This window comes from Toxoplasma gondii, chromosome XII (genome assembly GCF_000006565.2).
Source record: "Toxoplasma gondii ME49 chromosome XII, whole genome shotgun sequence".
Lineage (NCBI taxonomy): Eukaryota > Apicomplexa > Conoidasida > Eucoccidiorida > Sarcocystidae > Toxoplasma > Toxoplasma gondii.
Window position 1 is genome coordinate 4,040,541 of NC_031480.1, and position 25,667 is coordinate 4,066,207.

The 25,667-nt window shown below is 51.1% G+C and overlaps 1 protein-coding gene across 1 annotated transcript; it reads left to right on the top strand.

Moving 5' to 3' along the window:
- The first annotated feature begins 389 nt into the window (after positions 1-389).
- On the top strand, positions 390-25,630 carry TGME49_248640 (regulator of chromosome condensation (RCC1) repeat-containing protein). The gene is made up of 26 exons (XM_018780871.1): positions 390-2,718; positions 3,262-3,503; positions 3,943-4,212; positions 5,011-5,280; positions 5,865-6,006; positions 6,464-6,733; positions 7,262-7,398; positions 7,850-8,062; positions 8,999-9,147; positions 10,250-10,472; positions 10,790-11,071; positions 11,814-11,863; positions 12,513-12,663; positions 13,025-13,139; positions 13,683-13,779; positions 15,297-15,373; positions 16,501-16,809; positions 17,579-17,796; positions 19,112-19,187; positions 20,130-20,200; positions 20,565-20,677; positions 21,087-21,168; positions 21,882-22,211; positions 22,755-22,889; positions 23,556-23,684; positions 24,379-25,630. The coding sequence occupies exons 1-26, from the start codon at positions 1,881-1,883 to the stop codon at positions 24,673-24,675; spliced, it is 5,286 nt and encodes a 1,761-aa protein (XP_018635009.1). The 5' UTR covers positions 390-1,880; the 3' UTR covers positions 24,676-25,630.
- The last annotated feature ends 37 nt before the right edge of the window (positions 25,631-25,667 follow it).

A 25,667-nucleotide genomic window follows, 5' to 3' on the forward strand; every position in this document is an offset into this window, starting at 1 on the left:
GAGAATGCGGCGTTGGTGGATATGTGGCGGGCTGAGCCGCGAGCAGAAAAAGCGGAAGAAGGGCTGGAACGCTGGAGGCGAAAGAGAGGGAATCACGTTAAACCAGGGCGGAGTATTGGACGATTTCTTCTTTCAGTGTCCTGCAGGCAATCTAGTCGTACAAAGATGTTCCCTGTTTGAGGCACGAACGGTTTCAGGCGGTTGCTGTGTGTCGAAACATTCCCAGGCAGCGCTACCGCCGAGGAGGACCAGCCACAGCGTGGACCCTTGCTCCCGCAAACGACTTTGACAGTCTCAGCTCGCTTCGTTGAGAAGCAGCATGCAACCGATGGGAAATGAGAACTCTGGCGCATATTGACGCCTTGCGTCTATTGTGCATGTTCAATTGACGATTTGGCCGTGAAACGGTTCGGTCCTCCGTGTTTTACTCACACAGGGTGCCTCTGTTGCGCGGGTCCGGTGTTGGCCAAAGTCAAGACGGAGCTTAATGCAGACATGACCTGTTTCTCATACTGAGCGCTGAACGGGGCATTCAGGTGATGTATCACCCTCCTGGCCCTTCGCGAACCTCTCCACCATCTTCCTCTTCTTGAGCGCAATCCGTTTTCCACATCTGCCGGTTTCAGGGGATGTCCACGCGGACAATTGGCCCTCGGACTTCAATTGGCCAGTCAACCAGCTTGTCGAGCTGCGGTGTATGGACACATGAGAGTCTTGCTCGTCGCGACATCGTTGTACCTTGTCGGCTGCACTACTGGACATCCGAGTCCCTTTCCCCTCATCAGCCTTGTCTCCTTGTGTGTTGACCAGCAAGTTAGCGTTGCGGTTCTTGGTCACCTCAATCTTGCCCGAGGCCGTCTCTCATTGGTCGATCTTACCGGGATAACTTCATTCCGTCGACTAACGGTCCGACGCTACTTCGTTTACGGTTTGTCCGCACGCATTTCAACTCTGGATCGGCTCGTTTTCTGGTTCGGTGACCGCTCTGCTGGCTTCCAGGCCTTCCTTACACGCCGTTGCGGGGGTCACCTGATTTTTTATGCATGCTCCTGCTCCACGCGCCGTCCGCAGTCGGTGCCTTGCCATGCCCAAATGTTTTCTATACGTACCAGTGCGAACCGCGAGTGCGGTAGCCGCAGATCCTTCGGATCGCCTGTGCTTCACAGAGGGCAGGCGCGCTGATATGCGTGTCTTGTTCCTAGATTCCCAGGTTAGGGGCAGAAGCGGGCACTCTCATGCGTCCTATTAATCGACCCTCGGCACCATGCTCGTCTTTGACTCTTCCATGCTGGCACCTTTGCCCCAGGTGTATTCCGAAATAGCCCATTAACTCCCAGGGGTACGGCTGTTTCGTGCACCTCTGATGCAAAAAGTTGACGGTGGATTTGTCCTTCACAGAACTGTCATCAACGCCATCTTCACAACGGAGCTCTTATCCCCAAGATTCGGGTTTATCCTCGACCTTTCTTCGCCAGAACGCACTTACGACATCTCTCCTTCCCCCCATTGTCTTTTGTTTCCCCCTGCTTCACCCCCCAACCCCCCCTCTTGGGTATGTTGAACGGGGTCTGTACCCAAGACGCCGTCATGCCCGAGTGACAATGACGAGACTTCACTGCACCCGCGAGCAGAGCAGTGGCTTTTGTGGCTGTCTGTATCACGTCTTTTTTCGTCCTCGATGCTGCAGCCTCCTGCACGCGAGAACACCCTGTTCGGCGCGTTCTGACATGGCTGCCAGGACTTCGGTGGCGCCTGGTTAATACGCCTTCATCGTCTGTTCTTCCGCCGAGACTTTTTCGCGGCGGTCGGCCGCTGGTCGCCACTAAGCACTCTCCGCCACAGTCCCTGCGAGTCGCCCCAGCTGCCCTCCCTCATCGACAATGGCTCTTCAGCCGTACGCACCCATCGGCGCAATGGCCGTGCAGAACTCCGCCGGGGTTCCTGATTTGTACGTGCCGAATCTTGCTGCGGAAGACCAAGAAGTGGCAGCGAACCGGATTGCTCGCTTCGGTCCCGCGAGTGTGAAACGCGTTGCACTTGGCCTGTACCACACCCTCGTGGTCGGCCTCAAAGGCGACCAGCCTCAACTGTTTGGGTGGGGGAAGAACTACAGCAACGTCCTAGGCATGGGGGTGGAGATTCGCGAGCGGGTGTTTCCCGGCCTTGTGCCCTTCTTCAGCAAAATGGGAACCTTTGAGGTCAGCTGCGGGACAAATAACTCGGCAGTTCTGGTCAAGCGCGCGCAGCAGCCTGGCGGGAAGGTCTATACCTTCGGCCTGGGGAACCGAGGCCGGCTGGGGTATCCTAAAAACAAGGCTGACGGCGTTGCCGGCTACCAAGGCGATTTTTCGGGAGACGGCCAAGAAGATGGCCCGTCCTGGTTCACACCTAAGCCATCGAGAGTCCGATTTCGTGACAAATGCAAGATTGCGCGAATCTCCTGTGGCGCCGACCACACACTGGCGCTGTCTGATGAAGGCGCCTTGTACGCCTGGGGGGTTGGGTCGTACGGAAACCTTGGACAAGGCGACACCTCCGACTCGTACACGCCGGTCAGGGTCTATTTGGGCTCTGAGGCGGGGTCCGGGAAAAAGAAGGAAAATGTGGGGGTTGGAAAAGTCCGGGCAGACCCTGTTATCGTCACTTGCTGCTCAGCAGGCGCGAAACACAGCATGGCCTGCACAAGTGACGGGACATTGTGGACGTGGGGGCATGGCGGTAAGCTCTCTGGAAGTAAACAGAACGAACGGATCGACACTGAGGCGAAAAATGAGTGAGGAGGACAGTTGATCAAGTTTCTTTCAGAACGAGAGGGTCGATGTCAAACTGGCTGTTGTGACGTCCGATCGAAGCTGGTGTGAAACGTTTTGCCCCATGCATGTCTTTTTCGTCTTCCTCATGGAAAACGCGTGACGTCCACATCAGAGCCGCTGGATCATGGAAGGCTTTCTTGGAAAAAAAAATGCAGTTTCCTTTTCTCTTCCAGTCAGTGCACTGTGTTCGGTACCCTTGCAGGACGCCTCGTGAGTAGACATCGTAGACACAGTCTTCCCGTGTGGCCCCTGAGGACCAGAGCTCGTCAACGCCTATGCAACGACTGTACAGAGGCGCGTTAGATGACGGTATCGAGACCTCGTTTCTCTCGAGGGTTTCTCGACCTGTGGGCCAAGCCACTGCTGTCGAGCGAACTGTGCCTTGAATTACTTCTCGAAGCTTTTCGTATGGAGTGGTCTCTGCTTGTCCGACGGGGTGTTTGTACAGGGAATGGGCGGCTTGGGCTCGGTCACAATCGAGGCAGCCTCTCTCCAGCAGTTGTGGACTACATTCTGGATCGGGACATTGTCTTTGTGAACGCTGGAGATTCTCACAGTGCATGCATCGACCGGCAAGGCGTGCTGTACACGTGGGGCAGCGGCGGCTTTGGGCGCCTCGGCCACGGGGACCAAGGCGAAATCCCCGTCCCTCGGAAGGTTGAAGGGTTCGGAGGAGTGCCTGTGCTTCAGGTGAATCTCTAGAAGTGCACATTGTCGTGATGACCACGAACTACGCAATAGCACTTGGTTCGTGTGAAAGGTCGCTCCTGGCTTCGAAGTACTAAGAACTCCAGGACGTGTACTCGAGCGTTCTCGTTTCCACCTGAATCTACTACAGTTTTGGAGTCCCTCTAGATGAAATGCCACCACGCGTGTACAAGCCGCATAGGCACTACGATAGCCACTTCTTTGGTGGTTGTCTTTCTGATGCACAGCAAGCCTCGCTGTCCCATGGCATGTTGTCTTTTGTTTCAGCGTTCAGGTCCAACATGTCCTTCCTTTTCCTCTATCCATTATTTCCGTCATTTAACACTCCGCGTCCGATGTTCCGGAGCCAGCCTTCTCTCACGTTGTTCGCGACATGTCTCCTGTACTACCCCTCCCCCCTTCCCCCATCTTTTTTTCTCAGGTTGCATGCGGCACGTTCCACACCCTGGCGTTGACTCACAAAGGGACAGTGTTTGCGTGGGGGGCGGGACTGGCCCTTGGGTTCGGCGAGGGCGAGGACGGAAGCGGAGGGATGGTGGCGGTGCCGAAGCACTTAAGCGACATCGAGGCAGCCGTGCTAAACATCGCGGCAGGGCCTTACCACTCCGCAGCCGTAACTGTCGGCGGCGACCTCCTCGTCTGGGGAGTCGGCGGCTCTTCCAGGCTCGGACACGGAGACCAACAGAACCAGGTTCGCACGGAGGACCGGCGATTAGTGGCAACGTCGAAAGTCGCGAAAAGTCTAGCGATGAGACGCAGTGACGTGTATAGCCGTGGGATGTGGTGCCTCAAGTTGTGCGCAACAGATTTGAGAGACCAGGAAATGCTATTTTTCAAATGTCGCACCATATATATATATATATACGCGGAGGAAACTTGCAGACGCATCAACAAATAGATATAAGCTCTTATATGTACATGTATATTTGTGTGCATACACATACGTACTTGTGTAGATGCATACTGGCCACATCTGCATAAACACCCATAGATGTATGTACGGATATATATATATATATGTAATGCTTCTCGTGTCGTTCGCGTCGCTCGCCAGTGGAAACTCGCTTGTAGTTCTCGAGTACTTTTTGGTGAAATATGCAGAAGTTGTTTTGTGCAAAAGTGAATTCTGTGACTTACGAGATTCTACCACATTGGTGCGGCAGGAGCCCGAAAATCATTCTTCGCATTCTATGCTTGGCAACCCTGGGACAGTGCGTTTTTCTGGAGTTCTGTCGTTCGCGCCACCATCTTTTTCGCATCCATTTTCGTTTCGCCGTCACCGCTGCTTGATCCACACCGTGTCTTGTCGCATTCTTTCTTTTCCGAGCTCGACTGTCTCTTTTTCGCGCCCCGGCGTGCTCTTCCGCTGTAAGACGGCAGCCTTCGCCACTCCGCGTTACTCTCCGGTCTGCGCGACTGTGTTCGCTGTTCGGTCTGCTATTCCTCTCCATTTCACCGGCATTTCTGTTGAGTTTTCTTCCTTTTTCAGCCATTTCCCAAGTACGTGGCTGATTTGAGGAATCGGATGTACGTGTCGGATCTCCAGTCGATGCTCGGCGTGAGTCGACTGAAACGCGAATACTCGGACTTGGACGTTTTGGACGTGCCGGGGACCTCAGGCACCAATCAGTCCTCCTGGACTCTTCAAAGTTTGGAGTGCGGCGAAAGCCACACGATCGCGCTCACGGGCGCCGGAGCCGTGTGGGTGTGGGGATCCAACGACGACGGCCAACTCGGACTCGGCGAAGACGTCGAAGAAGTGAGAAGCGTTTGCCCGGCGATTTAAGAGACACCCGAGAGCTTCTAAGCCGGCTCTCTTGGTGGATAGGGAGACTCAATCTCGATGTGAAAAGGGCGTGCTTTCCAAGGCCACCACGTATATCCGTCTTCAACAAACCATGTCCGCATATCGTTCCAATCCATATATCGCAAATGCATATATATATATATATATATATGTATACGTATAGGTATGAATGTATATGTGTGTATGTATGTATAAGTAAGTATATGTATATGTATGTATGTGCATACATATGCGTGTATATGCATGTATGCGTGTATTTGTATATCATCGTATCATTCAGCCTCTGTGACTTTATGTAAGCACATATGCATTCGCTTGTTGGTACTTGATGTACATTGCCTTCGCGGAAAGGATTGGCGTTGCTTTCTGACTTTGCACAGAGGTCCCTTTTGAAGTCTGTTCCTTTGACCTCTTCTGCGTTCGACTTCCCTACGGCTTTGTGTCCACTCCACAGCGTCTCTGTCGGGCAGTATCTCCAACTCTGGTTGCGTGCTACTTCTCTCGTTCTTCTCAGCCTCTTTTTTCTGTCTCTTCAGGACCAGTACGAGCCCGTGAAGCTTGAGTGTTTCAGCACTCCCATTCGTCGAATTGCATGCGGCAGCAAACACTGTCTCGCCGTTGCTCAGTATGGAGACGTTTTCGCCTGGGGCGCCAACGACAACGGCCAGCTCGGTCTCGGTACGCCTTTGTTCTCCTGAGAAATGCAATCGTTTCTCGTTCCAAAGGATGGCTAGCAGACACACAACTGGTCTCTGTGTGCATGTCCTTTCGACGCGTCCAATCGAATGCCTATTCGCTGGTTATATAAAGGACGTTTCGCTGTTGGTGTTGAAAGCCGCGTGGACATATCGACGGTCTGGTCACAGGTATTGTCAAGTTTTTCAGGATCTGTGCATGTGGTTGATCTGTCTTCGTTCCTTATCGTTATGTGAGTCGAACGATCGTGTCCGCTCACCCAGAGTCTGTGTTGTTTGAGTCGTCTTTCGACAGCATGTTCCCTGAGTCGCTCGCTTCCCTTCTTCAGTCGGAGTAGCGAGACGCACGCAGACTTCAGGGTGCATGCGGGCTCCACTTCATTCTCTCTAGCGGCGCTTTCTTGACCATCAGTCTTCCACCTGTCTCGTTTTTCCTGCAGGAGTGGTAAGGCCATCGTTCGAGCCAGCGGCTGTGACAGCTCTTCGCCAGGCGGTTGATGTGTTTTGCGGGGACGACTACAGCGCATGCATCACGAGCTTGGGGGGCGCGCAAAGTGTCTCTGGCGAGACAGGGACCGAGTTCGGAGATCTCTGGGCGTGGGGAGCCGCAGAAAGTGGAAAACTCGGCCTGGGCGAAGACGTCGCCTCCGGATCGATTCTGACGCCCCAGAAAGTCGTTTTCTCCGTCCCCGTCTGTGCCTGCTCCTTAGGTAAACACCGTGGCTGCGGCGACGCTCTGCTGTTCTTCTGTGTCGACAACGCTTCGGCAATCTGCCTCTGATATACACACCTGTGTACATTTACATATGCGTAAAAATGTATTTTTAACTGTAGATGTGGGTATGTATGTTTGCCTGTTTACTGGCGCACACACACGTACACAGGAGACCAGAAGGTAGATTTAAACGTGATGGATAGAGACAGATAGAGAGGCAGATTCAGTGAATGCATATTTTGTTGAGGACTTTGTTTGGTCGCGTTCGTGCCTACTGACTCTTTTGAACATGCGCCGGTTTTCATTTCTTCCTGATTCAATTTCGACAGTGCGTGGTGCGCGCGCCTGTGTGTTGGGCCGTCGCTGGAGTGAACGTCCACGGTGTGAGTTTTCCGGCTGTGCCTGCAGTTGGCGCGTGCAAGCCGGTCCAGGACTTTTCGTCTACACTTTGCACTTTCAGATTCGCTGGAGATGCAGGCGTACAAGCGCGTTTTCTGCGTTTCGTTCTCTCCGCTTTGCTCAGGCACGAGTCACTCTTTGGCGATCACAGCTCAGGGCGAGTGTTACGCGTGGGGTGCAGGGTACTACGGGCGTCTCGGAATAGGCACTACAGCGAATGCGTACACGCCGACAAGGTGCGACTTTCCGAAGGGAGTTCGCGTAAGTCTGCACTGTGACTGTCGCAGCAGAGACAGAAGAACTCTGGAATCGGCTCTGTTCGAACGCGGCAGATCTCCACATCGCCCGCCACGATTCCTCGAGGTCTTTGTTCACACGCGAGACGCAGACGCTCCTCGCATAACGTTCCCGTGAAGCCTCTTGCCATCAGCCGCTGGACCATCTGTGGCAAGCGTGGATTTGCATTGCCTCATATCCAGATGCATGCATGTATGTATTTCTGAATTTGTGTGTGGACAAGAGCGAATGCTTTGCTTGATGCACACGGTCCGAGATGCACACAGAGTGAGCTGTGACTAGAGGCAGACCTCGTACGAGTCACAGATGCGCGGGGGTCGCGCTTTCGCAGCCGCGTTTGACCGCTTGAGTTCAACTCAGGGTGTGGAAGCGTAGATGCATGCGTCTCCCGCGTCGGGTGTCTCGTTCCACTCAGCTTCGGAGCGTGGCGGCGGGCGCTTGTCACTCGCTAGCCTTGTCGATGGACGGAGATCTCTGGTTTTGGGGAAGAAGAGAAGATACATGCAGCACGACAAATTACATGTCTCCGAGGATCTTCATGCAACTCGAGGGACAAGGAGGCGTCCCGAAGGTGAAGAGCATCTCTGCATCTGAACGCCACAGCCTCGCTGTGACAGAAGCCGGAGAGGTGAGGAGGCGCGTCGTCGAGAGGTGGACCATGCATTTCTGCACCGGGACTGCGTTTTCCTCCGCGGGAAGCTCCAGGGAACTTTAAAAAACTCCGGTTCGTAGAGAACCCCGAAAAGAAGTCTTTTCTGTAAAGAAGAAGACGCCGAGAAGCTGGCGTACGTGTAGCCATGTAGCAAATAAGCAGGAAGACTCGGAAGGCATCCTCGTTTGCGAAACAAGCAAAAACATCTGAGACGCACGTCGCGTCCGAGCCCTGTGCTCAGGAAGTCTGTTTTTCTCAGCGTCCATTATTTTTCTGTTTAAAGATGTTTTCTCCCTTTCTCTCTCCCCCTCTGCCTGAGGACCGATAACGGACTGGAGAGAGGCGAGGCGGACAGACACTGGAAGTCGGCAGAGAGTAGAGACAGATGTCGGGGAAGTTCCCGACACTCCCATATCTCCGCAGAAACGAGCTTCGGAACCGCTCTTAAACATGACAAGTGCAATCCCTACCAGCGCACAAATACTCGAGCAGGCTTCTCTGCGAGAGGACTCTTCACAAGCGTTTCCGTGGAAGTGTGGCTGGCGGCTAGCGTCAAAACCGCCGTCGTGCCTGTACCCTGTCTCCTGTGTCCCTCGAGTGACGTTCGCAACGTATGGGGAGAGGGAAGGCGCTTCTCAAGTCTACAGGGTTCGTCGTGGTTGCTCTCTCACACGAGTCAAGTCTTCGTCGTTCAAAGGATGCAAGTGTGGAGAGACGGGGAATTCAGTGGTGCCACTGCGGAGAGGGCGACCTCAGTCTGTAGGCACCTGGATGCACAGAGAGAGAGAGAGAGACGAGAACGGTCCTGGCGTGAGGAGAGGCTCGACGTCTCTCCGACCTGCGAGCGGGCACCAAAGCAGAGCGCAGATGTTTTTGGTCACGAAACTTTGCTTCCTTTCTTCGATGCTGCAGGTCTTTGCCTGGGGAGACAACAAACTCTATCAAACGGGCTGTGGCAAGCGACAAGCAGAGCGACTGGACCGTCCGGAGAGGGTTGCTGGTCTCCCCAGTGCTTGCCAATGGGTGGCCACAGGACCCCAGGGATCTTTCTTCATCCTCGCGTAAGGTTCTCTTCTCTCTGCATATATATATATATGTGTGTGTATGTATCTATTTGCATATAGATATAGAGAGAGATAGAGAGAAAGGTAGATAGAGTCTTGAGACGGCGACCTCGTGAGTGCGTCCATCTCAGAAGGACGTTGCGGCCGGGAAATCTCGAGACACAGGTTCTCCTTGTTCCGAGACACAAGTGTAGGAAGCGGCTAGGAGGAGACTGGGTTTGCCCATGCCGTTCTCGGCCAGCGACTGGTGGCACGGCACACTGAGAGAAGTTTGTTGTTGACCTACGCGTTCCTTGCGTCTACGCACACTCGTAGAAGTCGCGAGAAGAGACGAAACCTTTATCGGAGAGTCCGTTCTTCCTCGTCGGCCGGCGCAGCTCCGCGTCTCCGAGAGACTCTCCCTAGCATCTGGGCTTGAGGAACGGGTTGACCCTCGCCGCCGGAGAGAGTTTGAACTTGAGACGACAAGCGCTTCTCCGAGTATAGGACGGTGGAGGATTGGTCTCTCTCTAGATGGCGAATGCTTCTTGTGTGCTCTTTTTAAGGGAGAAGAGCTGCAGTCTGGCAGTCTAGACAAGAAGGTTGAATCCGGATACCTGTTTGGAAGGGACCTGTGTCGAAGAGTTACTTTCAGAAGAAGCACCACTAGACCTAGAGACTTTCTGCTCACGAAGCAGAACAGATTGATGTTGAGCAAGGCGTTGATAGGTGTAGGTTAGCATTCCAGGTGATGTACCGAAAACGAACCTCGGTGTCTCACGACAGGCTGTGCCTCCTGCCAAGGACTTTTCTCTACAGGTTCCATCTGTTGCTTTACGGGTTCAAAGCCGAATTGCACCTCCTGCTTCTCTGTTCTGTCGCTTTGTTTCATTGCTTTCTCTTGCTTCTGTCCTCCGTACGTTTACCTCTTGCAGGCCGTTCTTCGCTTCAGTCTCTAATTGTTCCCCACTGTCCACTTCTTCCGTCACCTCGCCTCTCCTTGTGCGTGTTCCTTTGTTTACTTCTCATTTCCATGTTTTTCTTCGCAGAACAACAGAGTGCACATCAGCTTCCTGTTCTCCCGCTTCCCTGTCGCGCCTTCCGTTTTTATCTCCTTCAGAAGTGGAGAGGTCTTCGCGGCGGGAGTGATCAAAAGCGGTCGCCTGGGGACAGGATGGTCGAAGCGAACGTACCAGTTCTCCCCTGTCGCGGTCATCACGCACTGGGCGGATTTCGGCGACTTGAGGTACCCCGGCGAGAGTTCGCAACTTGCGCTCTGCGAGAACGGCGAGTTCCTCCCAGCCGCAGGCGCCGCTGGCGAGGAACTTGCCAAGTCAAATCAAGTGGGCAGCCGAGAAAGAAGCGGAAAAGCAGGGATGGAAATCGTAAACAGCGTGACCGGAAACTCGCTTTTCGAGAACTCGAGATGAGCGTCCAGCCGAAAGGAAAGGGACGTGATGCTGGGTATGTATGTGCATATATATATATATATATATATATATATATCGATATGTCGTGATGTATTCATATGTGTTTCTTTCTTTCTTTGTATATGGAACCGTATGTAAGAAAATGCGTGCGGTTCGCTGCATCGCTTCCTACAGCTCGTGCATGAGTTTCCATGCGGGTCGACCTCACCCTGTCTCCACTTTGCCTTCAGGAGTTGTCCGAGAAAACGATTCAGACCTTTCTGTCGCGGCTCACGTTTGCGAGGTTCGAGGCCGGCGGAGAGGCAGCCGGATACTACGGCCCTGGGGGGGGCGTCACCTGGAGAGACATCCAGGACTTGATTCAGCAAGAGGAGTTCCAGAATCGCGTCGAGCAGATCGCGCAGTTGGAAGACGACGTTATTCTCGTCCTCGGCAGAGAACTGGACTTCGTGCTCTCGCTGGCCGACCGAGAGAAGGAACTCGAACAACTCGAAGGAACTTTCCAAAACCAGGTAAACAGATTTTGGCTGCTCGGCTCACTTCTATAGCTTCATATACATGTATTCACATACACGCATGTAAATACATATTGCATCTGGATATATTGTCAGGCAAAAGAGTATACACTTCTCCATTTTCTCATATGTGTCCCTATATATATATATATATATATATTATATCTGTATGTATATATATATATACATATATATATATATATATTTATGTTCTTGTATAGAGACATGCATGAGAGCTTACACCTCAGCCTATGTATTCTAAGGTGCATACGCATGTATTCAAAGCTATGTAGACACGAGGTATATACATAAATGCATATCCAGTATGTGCATGGGTGTATGTGTCGAAATGAGTGACCAAAGTGGCGAATGGGTTATTCTCGGCTGATTGTTGTTTTACGTTTGTACATCTTACGACTCGTGCGTTTTCTTTGAGTTGATTTATGAATAGGCAAGAAAACAGCTTCTAAGCTGTGGTCAAGCGAGGGCCGTCTGCATGTGAACATCCGGTTTTTAGAGGGGAATGCCACCCGTCCAGTCAGCTGTCCTTCATTTCAAGAACAGTTCTTTCATTGTGCTCGCGAACTGGAGATGCGTCTCTCTCTCACGTTTTCTCTCCAGAAAGTGCAAGGTGTAGATGCATTCACTTCCTTCTCGAAATCCGTCATCGGTTCTGTTTGGGAGGAGGCAGACTTTTTCGGATCCACCGAAGTTCGTTGTGCTTCGTGTTCGCATGCAGACCCTCTCCGTCGTGGGGAAACTCGAGTTCGACTATCCGAGAATCATGTTGTAAGTCTCGTGCGTTATCGTCGTTTCGCTGAGAACGAGCAGGGAAGTCTTTTTCCTTCTCGATTCCTCTCTGGCCAACGCCAGACGAAGCCGCGCCGCACTCTGAGGCGAGGAACGAGTTGGCATCTTCTGACCGAGACCTCGAAGGTGACAGAGGGTTTGCTTGAGCAAGCATCCCGGGATGCCACACCATCGTTCGACGAGAGAACAGTCAATCGTTTGCGTAGTCGCCTTCTTTCGAAGTACACGTTCTTCGTGAGACAGAAGCAACGTCCTCGATGGTGAAGACGTCAACTTTAGTGCAGGGGTGAGAGGTCCTGTGACGGTGTTGAATTTCACAAGTCGACGATCTTCTAAAAGGGCTCGACATGTCCTGCTTGAAATCCTGCCTGTACCTGGCGTCGAGGTGCAGACACGCTCTGAAGCAGCAAGCCGTTGGTTCGACGCATTAACTCAGGGCACCCGATGCTTGTGGGGAGTTCCACCGGATTAAGCGTCTCCTCAGAAAAGGATTTCTCTGTTGCATGCATTGAAAAGCGCGTTTCTCAGGATCCCCAGGGTGTGTCTGGACTCGAGGGCCATCCCCAACCTCTGGTTGCGATCACGAGTCGCGTTTCCCGTTGTGTGTTTTCTCTGTTGTCTTTTCAAGGAAAAGGGCCTTGTCTGCAATTTTAACCAAGCTGGATGAATTTCAGAAAATGTTTTGGATTCTGCAGCAGCAGCCTGCGTACTTGCTAAAACTCTTCGGCGCGATAAATCGACCGTGGCAACTGGAAGCTGTCACGGAGCTAGCAGAAAAGGTACTTCATCTTGTCCTTGACCTACAAGAGTTCCCTACACAGTCTTGATTCTCCTTCGCGTTTCAGCGCCGCGTCAGCCGCGTAAGAAGGCGTCTGTCGAGTTCCAGTCTCTGCACAGGGAATACGCGTCTCAGGTATCTGCACACGAATTTCGAGTAGAGTCACTGCTGCTTTGTTTGCCCGGTTTTCTAATTCTTTTCCCTGATCGTGTTTAGATTTAAACGTCTCTCTTGCAGAGCCGGTGTTGTTGGTCGAGCAATCTGGAAGGTATAAATGGCGACAAAGTGAAACACTTTGCCTTTGGAAGATATTTCATGTGAGAGTTCCAAGCTTCCGTAGAGACTGCATCCGTCTTCTTCAGATTTACTACGAGATCGAAGACGACCGCGTCAAACATTTGTTCGCCGCTTTGCTGAGAGGACTAGCCAAGCAGGAGGCGGAGAAGGCGGACTCTCTCTTCACCTGTTTCCATGCAGGTAACGCTTGCAGTTCTCAGTACACAGGGGAGACAGCGAGTTCCAGCACAACGCCTGCACGGCGGGGATCCGGAAATGAAGTCTGGTCTCGGCATGTTTCCCCTGGCCGATCGCGGGCTGTTAACACTCGAGCTTCTTCGTTTCTCTTTCCACCATCTTGAAAATGGGATCTCCTTTGTCGTCTTCTTCGGCGTCTGTAGAAATTGGAAACTGGTGCGCATGACTCTCCAGAGTCTCCCGCTGTCTGTTTTTCCGTCCTCTTTAGTCTTTCCGGAAAGGAGGATCTCTGGGGGCTTCGGCTTCCTTTGTTTCTCTGTTTATCTGCTCACGGCGCCCGTAGGCTCTCTGCGCCCTGTAACGTCTTCCTCTCTCTGGCACTCCTCTATCGCGCGCTTCGTCTCCTTTTCACGCGCTCTGTCTGCTGGCTTTGACGTTTCTGTTGTCGGGCCATGTCCTCCTTTCGCGCCGGTTCTTCTGCACTCCTCGTTGCCCTTGCGTCTGATCCCTGCTGTATGCAATTCACTGACCGATCCGAATGTTCAGAGACGTCAGCTCTGGTCCGTCTCCTCCGGAGTTTCTGCCTGCGAGACTTGAGTCTTCTCTTTGTCGCCCACTTTCTCTTCCAAACCACGAATCCGAGGTAGGACACGCTCTTGTTTTCTGCGATCCATGGCTCACTCTGTTTTGCACGAACTTCGAAAAAAACTCGTCTGGTTGTGTTTTAGACGCACTTTGTGAAAATATCCGTTACGTTTAAAAAACATCCCTAAGAGCATTCATTTAATCATGAATTCCTTTTTTACAATGGGTATGTGCTTTTTTGAAACACTCTGCAAATAAATTCGTAGAACTGCGTCGAAAACGCCTCTGGCAAAGATGTTCATGGAAATACGCCTGAGAGACATCTGTCAGCCGCCATCAACAAGCAATTTGAGGTCTCGTCCTTGTTTAAATGCAACGCCAGTCGAACCGTGTAACCTTACATAAAAGGTAGCTGCAACCACCGTAAAACGAGCTGTCTGAGATCTCGTGCATGCACGACATATACATATGTATGTTGTTACATACAGACATACATACATATATATATATATATATATATATACGTATGTATATGTAAATATATTTAAGCACACGAGAATATGCATGTTTTTGTCTGCATTCTCACCTGCGTGCATCGCGGCATTCATTCACTTGGTAGAGGCGCAGCGGTGTAGCTTTCTGTTCTCTCTGCGCGCTTGAGGGCGGAACGCAAGGGTCTCTGAATTTCCCGATTTGCGTCCGAATGGAAGCCGATTCGTTTTCGACTATGTCGCAGTCTCTTGGAGGCGTCGCTTCACTCGTGGCTCTCTGGGAAGCGTCCTTCCGTTGCAAGGTTTGCCGGTAGCTCTCCGGATGTTTTCACCCATGTCGAGCACGTGAAAACCGCAGGGCGTTTGCGCTCGGATTCTCCCTTTGCAGCACTGCTGGTTCAACCATTTCTGGCTGTCGATGTCGAGAGCGGCGTCTGGGGAACGCAGTTGGTGTGGGGGAAATGGTTTCAGCAGTCGCCGGCGAGTCTTGCGTTCCCCGCGACGGTGGCACTGTTTGCAGTGGTATCCTCCTTTCACATTCGACTGAATTCACTTGAAGAGATGCACGTAACCGGTCAAAGGATTCTCAGTCTGGCTGTAGCAAAGGGTGGCGGTGACTGAGCCGGTGCGGAGGGAGTGAAAGTTTTTGTCTCTACGGCGATCCTTTCTTTCAGAGGCCACGAGCCCGGAATTCAAGACGAACTCAGTAGAGAGGGGCATTCAGGACGTCTCAATCTTAGCACATCGCTGTCTGTCTATCATAACTGTAGTCCTCTTCAGTGTCCGAGGTACTCCCAGTGCCTGTGTTTCTTCGATGTGAGTTAAATAGCAGTTCTGGATCGCAATGTTTTTGTGTCCAAGCGTTGAGCTCAGTTGCTGTGGCGTTGCATCGAGCAGCGACAACAGGTTTCCTCGCACTTCAGAAGCGAGCTGCTCGAGTTCTGGGCGCTTCGGCGCTCTCTTGGCTCCCCGCCCCGACTCGCATTTCAGACGCGTTGCGGCCGCGTTGCTCGAAGGTGGAACGCAGAAAGCGCTTGACCGAAACGTCGCTGTCTTCGCGCTCATATGTTCCCTTTCGCTTCAGCTCTCTGCCGTCGATGCTCGGAACTCAGGAGAGCGTGGTCTTCTCACTGTCGCCGGAGGAAGTCATGCAAAGAAAAGGTAAATACATTGGCGTATCCACCTTTTTGCAAGATTTGGTCCAGGTGTGTCAGAGTGTCTGCGAAAGCAACGCGGCTCGAAACAAACCGTTCGGCTGCGTTCTTTTCAGAGGGAAAACGGGGGGTTCCTGTGCCTGCGACTTTTCGTTGCAGTTACCCTGCACAGATTCAGGTGCTGCTCCGCCCTTGCGTTCCTGCGAACAGCGGCCCAAAGCAGTCTCGACGGACCGCTCTGGAAGTTCCGCGTAGCATCCTCAAAACTCTAGCAGTGTCTGTGCATCGTACACAGTGTAGAGGCTCCGAGCCTGAGGCTTTGTTTGAACGCGAGGAGCGCGCGTTTTCTCCACAGAAAGGGAAGGGATTCCCGCCATTCTCTGTCCCTCTCTGCGGGACGGGTGTCACGCTCAACCGACACCCGCGGTGCAGCTGCCAACGTCTACAGTGCTAGAAACAAACGCGAGAAACCACAGCTAGCCAGTTGGATGGCGAAATCCTTCCCTGCCTGTCTTTAGCAGTCCGCACTCGCGGAAAATAACAAAAATGCCTTCTTAAGAACAAAGAGCTGCGGCTCTATGGAAGTCCACTTCGAGTGGACAGACACCCTCTTCGATGCCTTCTCTCTCAAACGATTTTACCTCTCCGGCGCCGTTGGCCACACCCGCCGCTTTACGGCTGAGCACCGCGCTCAGTCCTCTCCACACCATATGAACGCAGCTGGAAATGTATCCGTCTACAACCTAGAATATCGATATATCCATATATCCATATATATGTATATATATATATATATAATGTCTGTAGTATATAGAGTATCTATGGTGGGTCTTACCAAAGATATCAGAGGGAATCAGGGGGATGTAGGATCCTTCGTGGAATACCCACGTGAAGTCCTGGTACATGGATGTGTAGGAGTATCGATCGAATCCTAGACAAGGAGACAACGCAGACTTTTTTCCATCCAGCCCAAACGGGCTTGTTTCACCTGGAGCGCTTCAGGGTGTAATCGAGCAATCTGAGAAGCTTCATGCTAAAGGTTTCGAGTCGTCCCAGCTGTACACTTTAGTGTCCAGGTGGCCGTGACCAGTCAGATCACTCTGCCGTTTCGTCTCTCGTGTGTCGCGTTTTTAGGTATTTCTGCGACTTCCTCGATGAGCAGAGCGTTGAAGGACGAAGTGCGCCGGGAGTTCCACCGAGGGCTCGACACGATGAAGACGTTTCTGATTTCTGGCCTGGGTCGAGGCTTTGCGAGCATTCCCCTGCCTCCTGTGGTGCGGGCGGTTCTCCAATACGCCACGCAGGCCGTCTACGATCGCGGCTTTCTCGTCGACTACGAGTGGCTAAAGTACGGAATGGACTTCTGCTACACGCTCCCAACTGTCAAGTTGCTTCTCCACGCTCTCGTCATTCCTGTTTTTCAGGCTCCAAACGCCTACGCCAGTGAGCAAGGATGCTGCGTTCTGCGCCGGAACGCGCATGTCGACTCGATGTACCAGCGCCTAGTCGAGACGCCCTCCACACATCAGCCTACGTGCTTGAACATACGTCCACAGTCAACTCTCTACATACGTCAGATGTGTGTCTTCCATATATATATATATATATATATATATATATACATATATATATATGCACATATACATGTATACTACTATCGGTGTGATTCTCTAGGCGTGTACTCCTTGTGATTTTATTTAAATATGCGTGATTTGCTGTAAATTCACATGGGACTCTGTATAGATATATTTGTTATTCTATTTGCATACGTGTGTGAGTAAAACATATATTCATGAGCATATATACATCTGTACGTATATATATATATATATATATATATATATATATATATATATATATACGCCTGACAATTTGCGTATGGGAGTATGTGTAAAGACACATAAGAGTATATATAAATAGGCCTGTGAAAACATACATATATATATGAGCATATGTGAATATGCTTATGAGGAAATCGAAGGACGTATGTGAGTATATGGATGAGAATGTCTGTGTCTGAATATCTTATGAGTATGTGCATAGGTGTCTTGCAAGTTGATTTAGGGGGGATTGCTCTGTTTTTCTATCTGAGTCAAGCTGTGCGGCGCGTGAAGAATGCCTTTCCGAGTTTTTTTCGTTGTGACCAAGGAAGTTTTGAGTTGCTCCGCACTCGCCGAAGGGGCCTTTGAAGAATTCTTGTTTTTCTGTTCAGATCGCTGTGGATGTCCCTCGATGGCGCCTCATGTAGTGGAGAAATTTCGTGCATGCGGCCGTTTCCTGGAGTTCTGTGCGAAGCCGGCGGGGACGAACGAAGGCGAAGAAACGATGTCGAGCGCCCTGATGATTCGCGCCATTGGCATGGAAGTCTGGGCGTCCATCGCACAAGCTGTTCGCTTTCAAGCTGACTTCCGAGACACTCTCGACGTTGATGTAAGCAACGCAGGCGACAGTACAAATAAATTAATGTACACCTATCTCTATGCATCTACATATACATCTGTATATGCATCTACGTATATGTATATACACATATAAATATATATATAAATATATATATATATATATATATATGTGATGGACATGTGTTCTTGTATCTCAACTGTATACTCCGTGTGGCAAAGGAAAGTGTATAGCCGTCTGGACGTTGCTTTGCGAGAGAGGAGCAACCATCCGATGCAAGAAGATTTACGCTTCTGCGTCTAGGAGCCGTGCTTGTTGTGGGGGGGTCGGAGCCAAGGGGACGTTGGCGCGTGCAGCCATTCCGAAGGCCTTTTGGATGGAGCACACACCTGTACTTGAGATACGCGGCACCAAGATGGAAGGTGAATGTAAACAAAGATAGAGAGTTCGATCCGCAGAGACAGCGAGACTGACAGAGACACAGAGTGACGGAGACAGTGAGTCGACTGATGTGGAGACACATGTAAATGGAGAGAGATTCGAGTGGAGAGATAGAGATACAGAAGATAGAGACACAGAAGATATAATACGTAAATCTATAAGGAGGCGACAAGAGCTGTAGGTGAGATTTCGAAAGGAAGTGACGAATACCTCAGTTGCTCTAAATGGTGCAGACCGCGTTTGAGGACGACATGTGAAAGGAGAATTCTTTGTTTAGACGCGTGTGAACGCGGCTGGGTTGTCACGCAGTTGTTGGGGTCGAGTTTCTTCTCAAGAGCACTTGGTTTCCGATGTGACCTCTGCCGGAATTCACGGGTGAATAGCATCAGGGATCTACTTCTCTGAACCTCTGAGACTTTGAAACGGATTGACGTCAACGGGGAGGTCTCAGATGTTTGACGGGGGAGTGCATGCGGCCGTCAAGGAAGGAAATGGAAAAAAGCCTACCGAAACGCACTTTCTCGCTCTTGGCTTTGTCTGTGCCCTGGACGTCCAGGAATCTTCCATCTGGAAAGTGGATCTTCCGAGGTCGGGCGAGCAGCTCACTGCCTGAGCAAGGAGGAGAACATCTGCCTCTCTGTCTTTAAATACTTGTCTCTTTTCGTTCAAAACTGGATAAATCCCCTGTTTCGGCTGCAGAGTAGAGGCACTCAGCGTCGAGACGCCGTGGACGATTCGACCCCGCACTGGTGCTTGTCGCTTAATTCGTCAACCTGAAATGCGGGAGTTTGGCTTCATGGAAACGGCGAGTGCGAGACAGAAATGCGAGACATATATCTTTGTGGACAGACAACGTCCAACGAGAAACTCGCTGTCACCTCCTATACTTTCTTTATTTTCGCAGCTGACGCTGGACCTCTTTCGGGCGCCTTACGACTTGGATGACCACTACGTGACGCTGCGCTCTGAAATGCTCTGCAGTGAGTTTTTCAGTTTTTTTTCACTTTCGCGAGAGCGCATTCTTCGTAATTCTCCGCCCCCACTCAGCGAACATCCGACAGCGAATGTTTCTCGGTGTTTAGGTCCCTGTGTGAAATCGAGTTGTAGTGGAACTGGGGTACTCGCTTCTTCGCTCTCGATCCTGTGGTCAAGGCTGTCGCAGGATGGAATCCGATAGCGACTTGGGGCAGGTGATTTCTGCGAACTGCGAAGACAGGGAGATCGGTCGTTAGCCGTTTCGGAAATGGAAAACACACAAAGTGTTTACAAAGAGACGCCCTCTTAGAGGGAGCATTAAGGCATCTCTTATTCGGCGACGATCCAAACTCGTGGCGTCTTCTTGGTGCGTGACAAGCGATGTGTGCCAGCCGCGTAGTCTCGCACTCCGTTCAATACGTTGTTTCTTTGAGAGTTGAAAGGCAGAAGCTCTTTCAATCGCGAGTTGGTCGTCCTCGACCCTGACTCCGTGAGAGCGAAGCTTGGCATTCTGCGCGTTGACTGGAGGCAGAAACGAGTGCTGAAGACAGTCGTTTCTGTCGGCGTTTCAAAGGCGGCTTTTTGACTGGCGATCCAGGTCGACAACGAAGTGTGTGTACAGTGTACACCTCGTCGAGGTTGCATGCAAGCAAAAAACAAGTTCGAATCCGAGAAAAGAAAAAATGTTTCGTCTCAGGTTTCATCCCACAAAAAACGAATTACACAATTTATGTCAGAGAGACAGCGAGCGACGCAGCCGAAACGGAATTTCTTTCGTGTTGTCTCTCTTGTGGCGCCTCCTTCGTGTACACTACAAGCTGGCCTACTTGCCCTTTGATTTGTGGATGCTTTCTTTCCTCGATCCAAGTTCCAAAGGAGCGGCTCATAGGGACGTTCTTGTTCGCTCGGTTGACTTTCGGACAAGGTCTTTCTCTTCTTCTGTACAGCCGCGACGAATTTGTGCAGAAAATTCGAGCCTCAGCTGAACATGTCAGCCCACGACCCTCTCGCTGCTCTCGTAGGTTCTCATGAACAGCTACCACCTAAAACACTACCATACACGTAGACTCACATCAACCGTTTCATTGTTTATATGCATCCGTATATATACATATATATACATATATATATATATATAATGCTTGTATGTATGTAATTCAATGTCCTGTAGATAAGCACCGTGACCGTCACTGAAGAGGTAAAGACAGCTGCTTCCCTCTACTGGACACCAAGCGCATTTTTTTCCAACGCGCCTGTGCATGTATGCAGGCGCAGGTAGCAGCACATGTGAGGACCTGCGTGCCAACAGAGAGATGCCAATGTCATGCATGTGGAAAGACCAGCTGAACACGAAGCGTTAGCCTTTTGCGTTTTCGATTCAGGTCAGACGAATCTCTGAGGGCAGAAATCCTCCCTTCGACGCGGAGCAGCTGGAGCATTGCCGCGAAGAGGAAACTTGGCACACCTTCCGGATGAATCATCGATTCTTGATCACGTACAGCTGAAGGGGGACGGTCATCGAGTCTGTACTCCGCTTTTTTTTCGAAAAGCTACATCAAGAGAAAGCGAGAGACAACGCAGACACCAATACGCACTTAGCGATCTCAGCGTAGTTCCTGAATTGGGTTGACTCCACTTTCATAACCAGCAAGAGAAAGACAGGCAAGTGGGCAGACAACGTATACGACAATGCACTCACAAAACTATATCTTTAGATATAGAAAGCGACAGATACGGATAGACAGATTGGACGGATAAATGCAGATAGATAGAGAGACAGATACTCGTAGACAACTCACGAAATGCGTATCTGTACATGAGTACTGAGACACAGAAATAGACGAGAGTGTCCGTTCTCGTCCGACTTTTGAGTATGTCTTTGTTGCTTGTCTTTTGCTTTCCAGAGAGAAGAACATTGTCTTCGATCCTATCACGCATGCGCCAGTTCCTCAGCTGTTTTCTTTCAGACAGCACGCTCAAATCAAGGTTCGCGGAAGGCACGGTGATTCCTCGTTGTGCGCATTAGCTTTTTTCCCAGAGGAGTTAAGTGTTGAATCGAAGCGTTCGCTTCTTTCTTCTCTTCTTTCGTCTCTTCTTCTCTTCTCTTCTTCTTTCTTCTCTTCTTTGCTCTCTTCTGCGTTCTCTATGGCTCTCGTCAATGCATGCGCTTGCTCGACCTTTTGCTGGTTGACGCCCTTGAGAGTGCTTGTGCGACATTTTTGCGAACATCGATTCTCTCTGGATAATGGTTCCTTCGCCTCTTTGCAAGTCAATACCGACAATGAGGAAGTACAGAAAAAAGTGAGTCTTCTAAGTCTTTTCCTGTGACTGACGTTGCATAACGCCCACAAATCTCGCTGTGACACATCCTTCTCTCCTCGTCTGTGTTTTTCTAGGTTCGCTGCAGTTTCTGTCCGCTTTACACACGCAGGGAGAAAGACTGGACCGTGTCGTTTATCGTTCCGCGGCGCGATGACTCAGCAGCAAAGTCGCCGAGCGACTGCGAGTTGGCCTGCGCTGCAGTTGCTTTTGCAGAGGCGAATTCGCGCGAGCCTGTCGATGTCATTCGTTCACCCCTGTGGCGTGTGTTCCTGGACTTCCCCTACGGGAGGAAAGCAGGTGCCGAATCCTGCACTGAGTTGGGAAGTCGTCCGAAGCCAGCGTTTGTTCGCCGTGACTGTTTTGCCTCGGTGTTTCAGGAAAACCACCGCCTCCTGTCGATCATCATTCGTTACACCCCTCCGGAGACGTACGATCCGCGGTTCGTCCTGCAGGAAGCGATCCGGAAGTTACCGCCGGTCTTAACGGCGCGAGATTGGCGGAAGCTGCACAGCGAATTGGAGGCGCTTTCCGCGCATTTTGCTGCGTGCGACCCGCCGGACTACGACCGCTGCAAAATCACTGAACACGCAGCGCGAGTGGTAGATGACATGGTGCAGAGCAACATCGACCAGCTCGCCGTCATGCAGTGGATCGCAGAAGGCATTCTTGATCGGAAGCAACACCGAAGCTACATGCGTCACGTTTTGGTGCGCGGAAGTTCGAGAAACGCTGTCAAGAACTGTTGGCAAGAGAATCTGCGTAGAACGGTCGATCTCTCAGTGGACTGGAGTTCACGGGAAGGGGGGCAGGGCGGGATGCTGAAGTGACTCTCTGGCCTTTCCCTCGGTCTCGAGCTTTTCTGCGATCGAGGTATCTCCCACTCTGAGCAGTCGGAGACTGGCAGGCGGGCACTGAGTGTTGGCTCTGCTGGCTCAGGTTATCCAATGGCTAGATGCCTAGATGGTCCTCCCGTCGTGAAACTACGCAAACAGTGTGTACACGGGAGAACAGAGGAGGAGCGTGGGGAGGGAAGAACAGATTGTACAGCAGCACAGGGTGACGCGAGGGGAACACTCAGTCAAGTCCAGCTGGAAATCAGTGGAAGCGTAACTTCTGACAAGTTCCCAGGCATGCGTGGAGAACTGAAAGGTGACTCTGAAACGTAGCTGGGCTGTCTTCCAACGTGAGCAAGTCTGGAAGTTTCTGCAGCGGAACAACCGTCTCATGAGTTTCTGTTCTTTCATCTGCAGCGGCGACAAGAGGAGCTGTGCGCCATGAAACGCAAGTACGAAGCCTCCATGAAAAAGCGACTGGACGATCTGAGAGAAGCCATTGCTGCCCTCGAATCTCTCGAGTACCCTGGACCGATTCAGGTCCAAGCAAAGGTCAGAGACGTGTATCGCCTGCCGCAGGCTGTGTCAATGTCCAGTGCTTTCACGCCGTGGCAACGGCTGTACATCAAAACTTGGTTTATCAAGATTGACAGATATAAATAGAATTCCATATATTCAAGACATTCATTCAGATATATATGTATATATTAATGAATATGTATATATATATATATATATATGTATGGGTCAGCATATATGTACGTATTTGTGGGTGTGTGCTGTACACGCATTCGAGTGAAAATGTGAGTACATGAAGGTAGGGAGGAACTTTGGGAGTGCGGGCAAAGCTTGTGGGATGTCTGCACTGGTGGAGACTTCGGAGTTTCGATGTCCGTTGGAGAAATGGAATTTTTAACTGCCAAGAGACAGAGCTAACGAGGTTTTCAAGGCTGCATGCACACAGCGACGCACTTAGTCTGTGTACGACTCAGCCTCCGCACCCTTGGCGGGATCGGAAGTCCTGCGGCAACTTAGTCCTTCCCCGTCTGAGCCGTGTTGAGGCTTTTTCGCTAACTGCAGAGAAGAAGACCCAGACCCCTTTGAGGCAGCTTTCGGCGAACTCCCCCTCGAAGAGAGTCTCGCGTGTACATTGGGAACTGAAAATGCGTCTGACTTTATCCAGGGTCCGTGGAAAAACGGTGTGTAATTTAAATACAGAGAATGAACGTCCAGCTTTGGTTCAACACCATCCGAGACAAAATGAAGAACACCTCCAAAAAAAGCAAAGCCGGATCGGCCTACTGCCCGTCTGCCACTTTCAAATACGCCGTTCTCGTCGATCGTGAGGTAAGGTCGAAAAACTTTGGGTGTTCCTCTCTCTTCTCGCGTAAAGCGTCTGTGCTAAGTACCTCTGTGGCCGAAACCATAACTTCGTAATCTCAATGGTTTGCGATAGAACCATAACACAGTGATATTTAAACAGTTCAACCCTGTATTATTTAAATCAGTATACTTCCCTCCCTACTGTGGCTGACGCGCACTTACTCGCCATTCACGCTCCACGGACTGGTCATCTTGAATGTGCATGTGCACCCATATATTTATACATATACATAATATAAATAAATAAACATATATATATATATATATATATTTGTCTGTATGCGTCAAACGGTTTATGCGGTTAGTGGAGAAAGTGTTTCTCTGTGTGTGTCTGCACTTTTCAAGTCAAAGTGTGGGAGGAATGGAAACGAAAGTGTTCCTGTCGGCATGGGGTCGTCGTCAGAACAGAGTCTAGTAGAGAACTTGTGCGTTGCACGTCGGACATCAGGAATGTGTGACCCCAAACTCGAGACTGGTAGTTGTGCAGTGAAACGAAAATCAGACAAGTTCCTTGCTGGAGACAGAGTGTGGAGAACCTCTTTTTGGCAGGGACGCGAGGCAAGTAGTTCCACTTCCTCTTTCCCCGGCGTCAAGGGGATGCTTTTCTCTGGGGATCGGTAGGTGGCGCTGTTTGCAGACTTTGTTTTTCCTCCTGTAGATCATCACGAAGTTGTCGCCGAGCGTGACTCCAGACGTGATGGTGAATCTGTTCGTCACGTTCACTCTTCGGAAAGACAACTCTTGGCAAGTTGTTTTTACGCACCGCGTTCAGAAGGTCGAGCAACTCGTAGCCGACTTTGTCATTCCGAAGGAAGAGCTTCTCCACGTTCGCAGACTGCCGCCGCAGGCCACCTACGGCTTTCTGAAATCTGCGTCAGATCCGAACGGCTTTGTAGAAGTTAACGTTCTGCCCTTTCTCCAAGCGCTCGACCAAGTGGGGGGGCAGGAGGCCTAGGCCTCCACAGTAGAGCGCATAAAACAGAAAGCCGGCGCAGCCACGCCAACTCGCAACTCCGTTTTCTTTCTGTTTCTGGAGTTTTTTTTCACTCGGATGAGTTCGCGCCGTGTCCTTTCGTCGGGAACTCGTACTTCAGCTGCTCAGCGTAGTTTCTTGGCCAGACGCACATGCAGCCGCGCTCGTAGGCATCGTGTGCGCCGAGACGCAGTCGCCTGCAGGTATAGAGTTCGCAGTTTACCGCTGCGCGACTGTATCATCGGCAGCTTCCGACGGCGCTGTAGAGCAGAGAAAACGGCGTCATTTCCAGGCGAACGCAAAGGAGAAGTGAAAGTGAGTGGTAATTCGCCGCGGACTCTGAAGTGCTAGGGAAGCCTAACAGAAAGGGTGGGGTGGAATAAGGCTGCAGACGGCGAGGCACCGCCCGTGTGCCACCAAGGGTATTCTCATCTACTTTCGTGTGTGTGCATGTTTTGATAGTGCACTTGCCATTTTGGAGGCTTGGTAACTTTTCGTGCATTTGCGGATACATCTGTGTTGCTGCACAACCTGTTGCTTCCGGGATTCCCCTCAACAAGAACAGTCGAAGGACAGGCAAACGTCCGCACCAGTGCACGCAGCTTAAATGCAGCAGCTGCGTCGGACCTCTTCACGTGTCGAGAAAAAGTGGATAAAGAAGCCGACCAAGTGCTGCTGAAATCGAAATTGGGGTGTCTCACGGAGCAGACAACCAAGTAGAAAAACAGACAACGTGCAGAAAGAAGTTCTGCATTTGGCCGAAAAATGCATTTGAAAAGGACAATCGTTACATCCGCAGAGAGGGACTTCCCAACCCTCTGAACATCTTCCTCTGCCTCCGACAGAAAACCGAGAACAGACAACGGCGAACAAGTCGGTAGAAGCCGTCTCAGACAGCAGAAAGCGACTTCTCACGAGAAAAATTCAAAGATTTTTTTCTCTTTGTCCGATCCGTTTTCGACGGACTCCGTGTG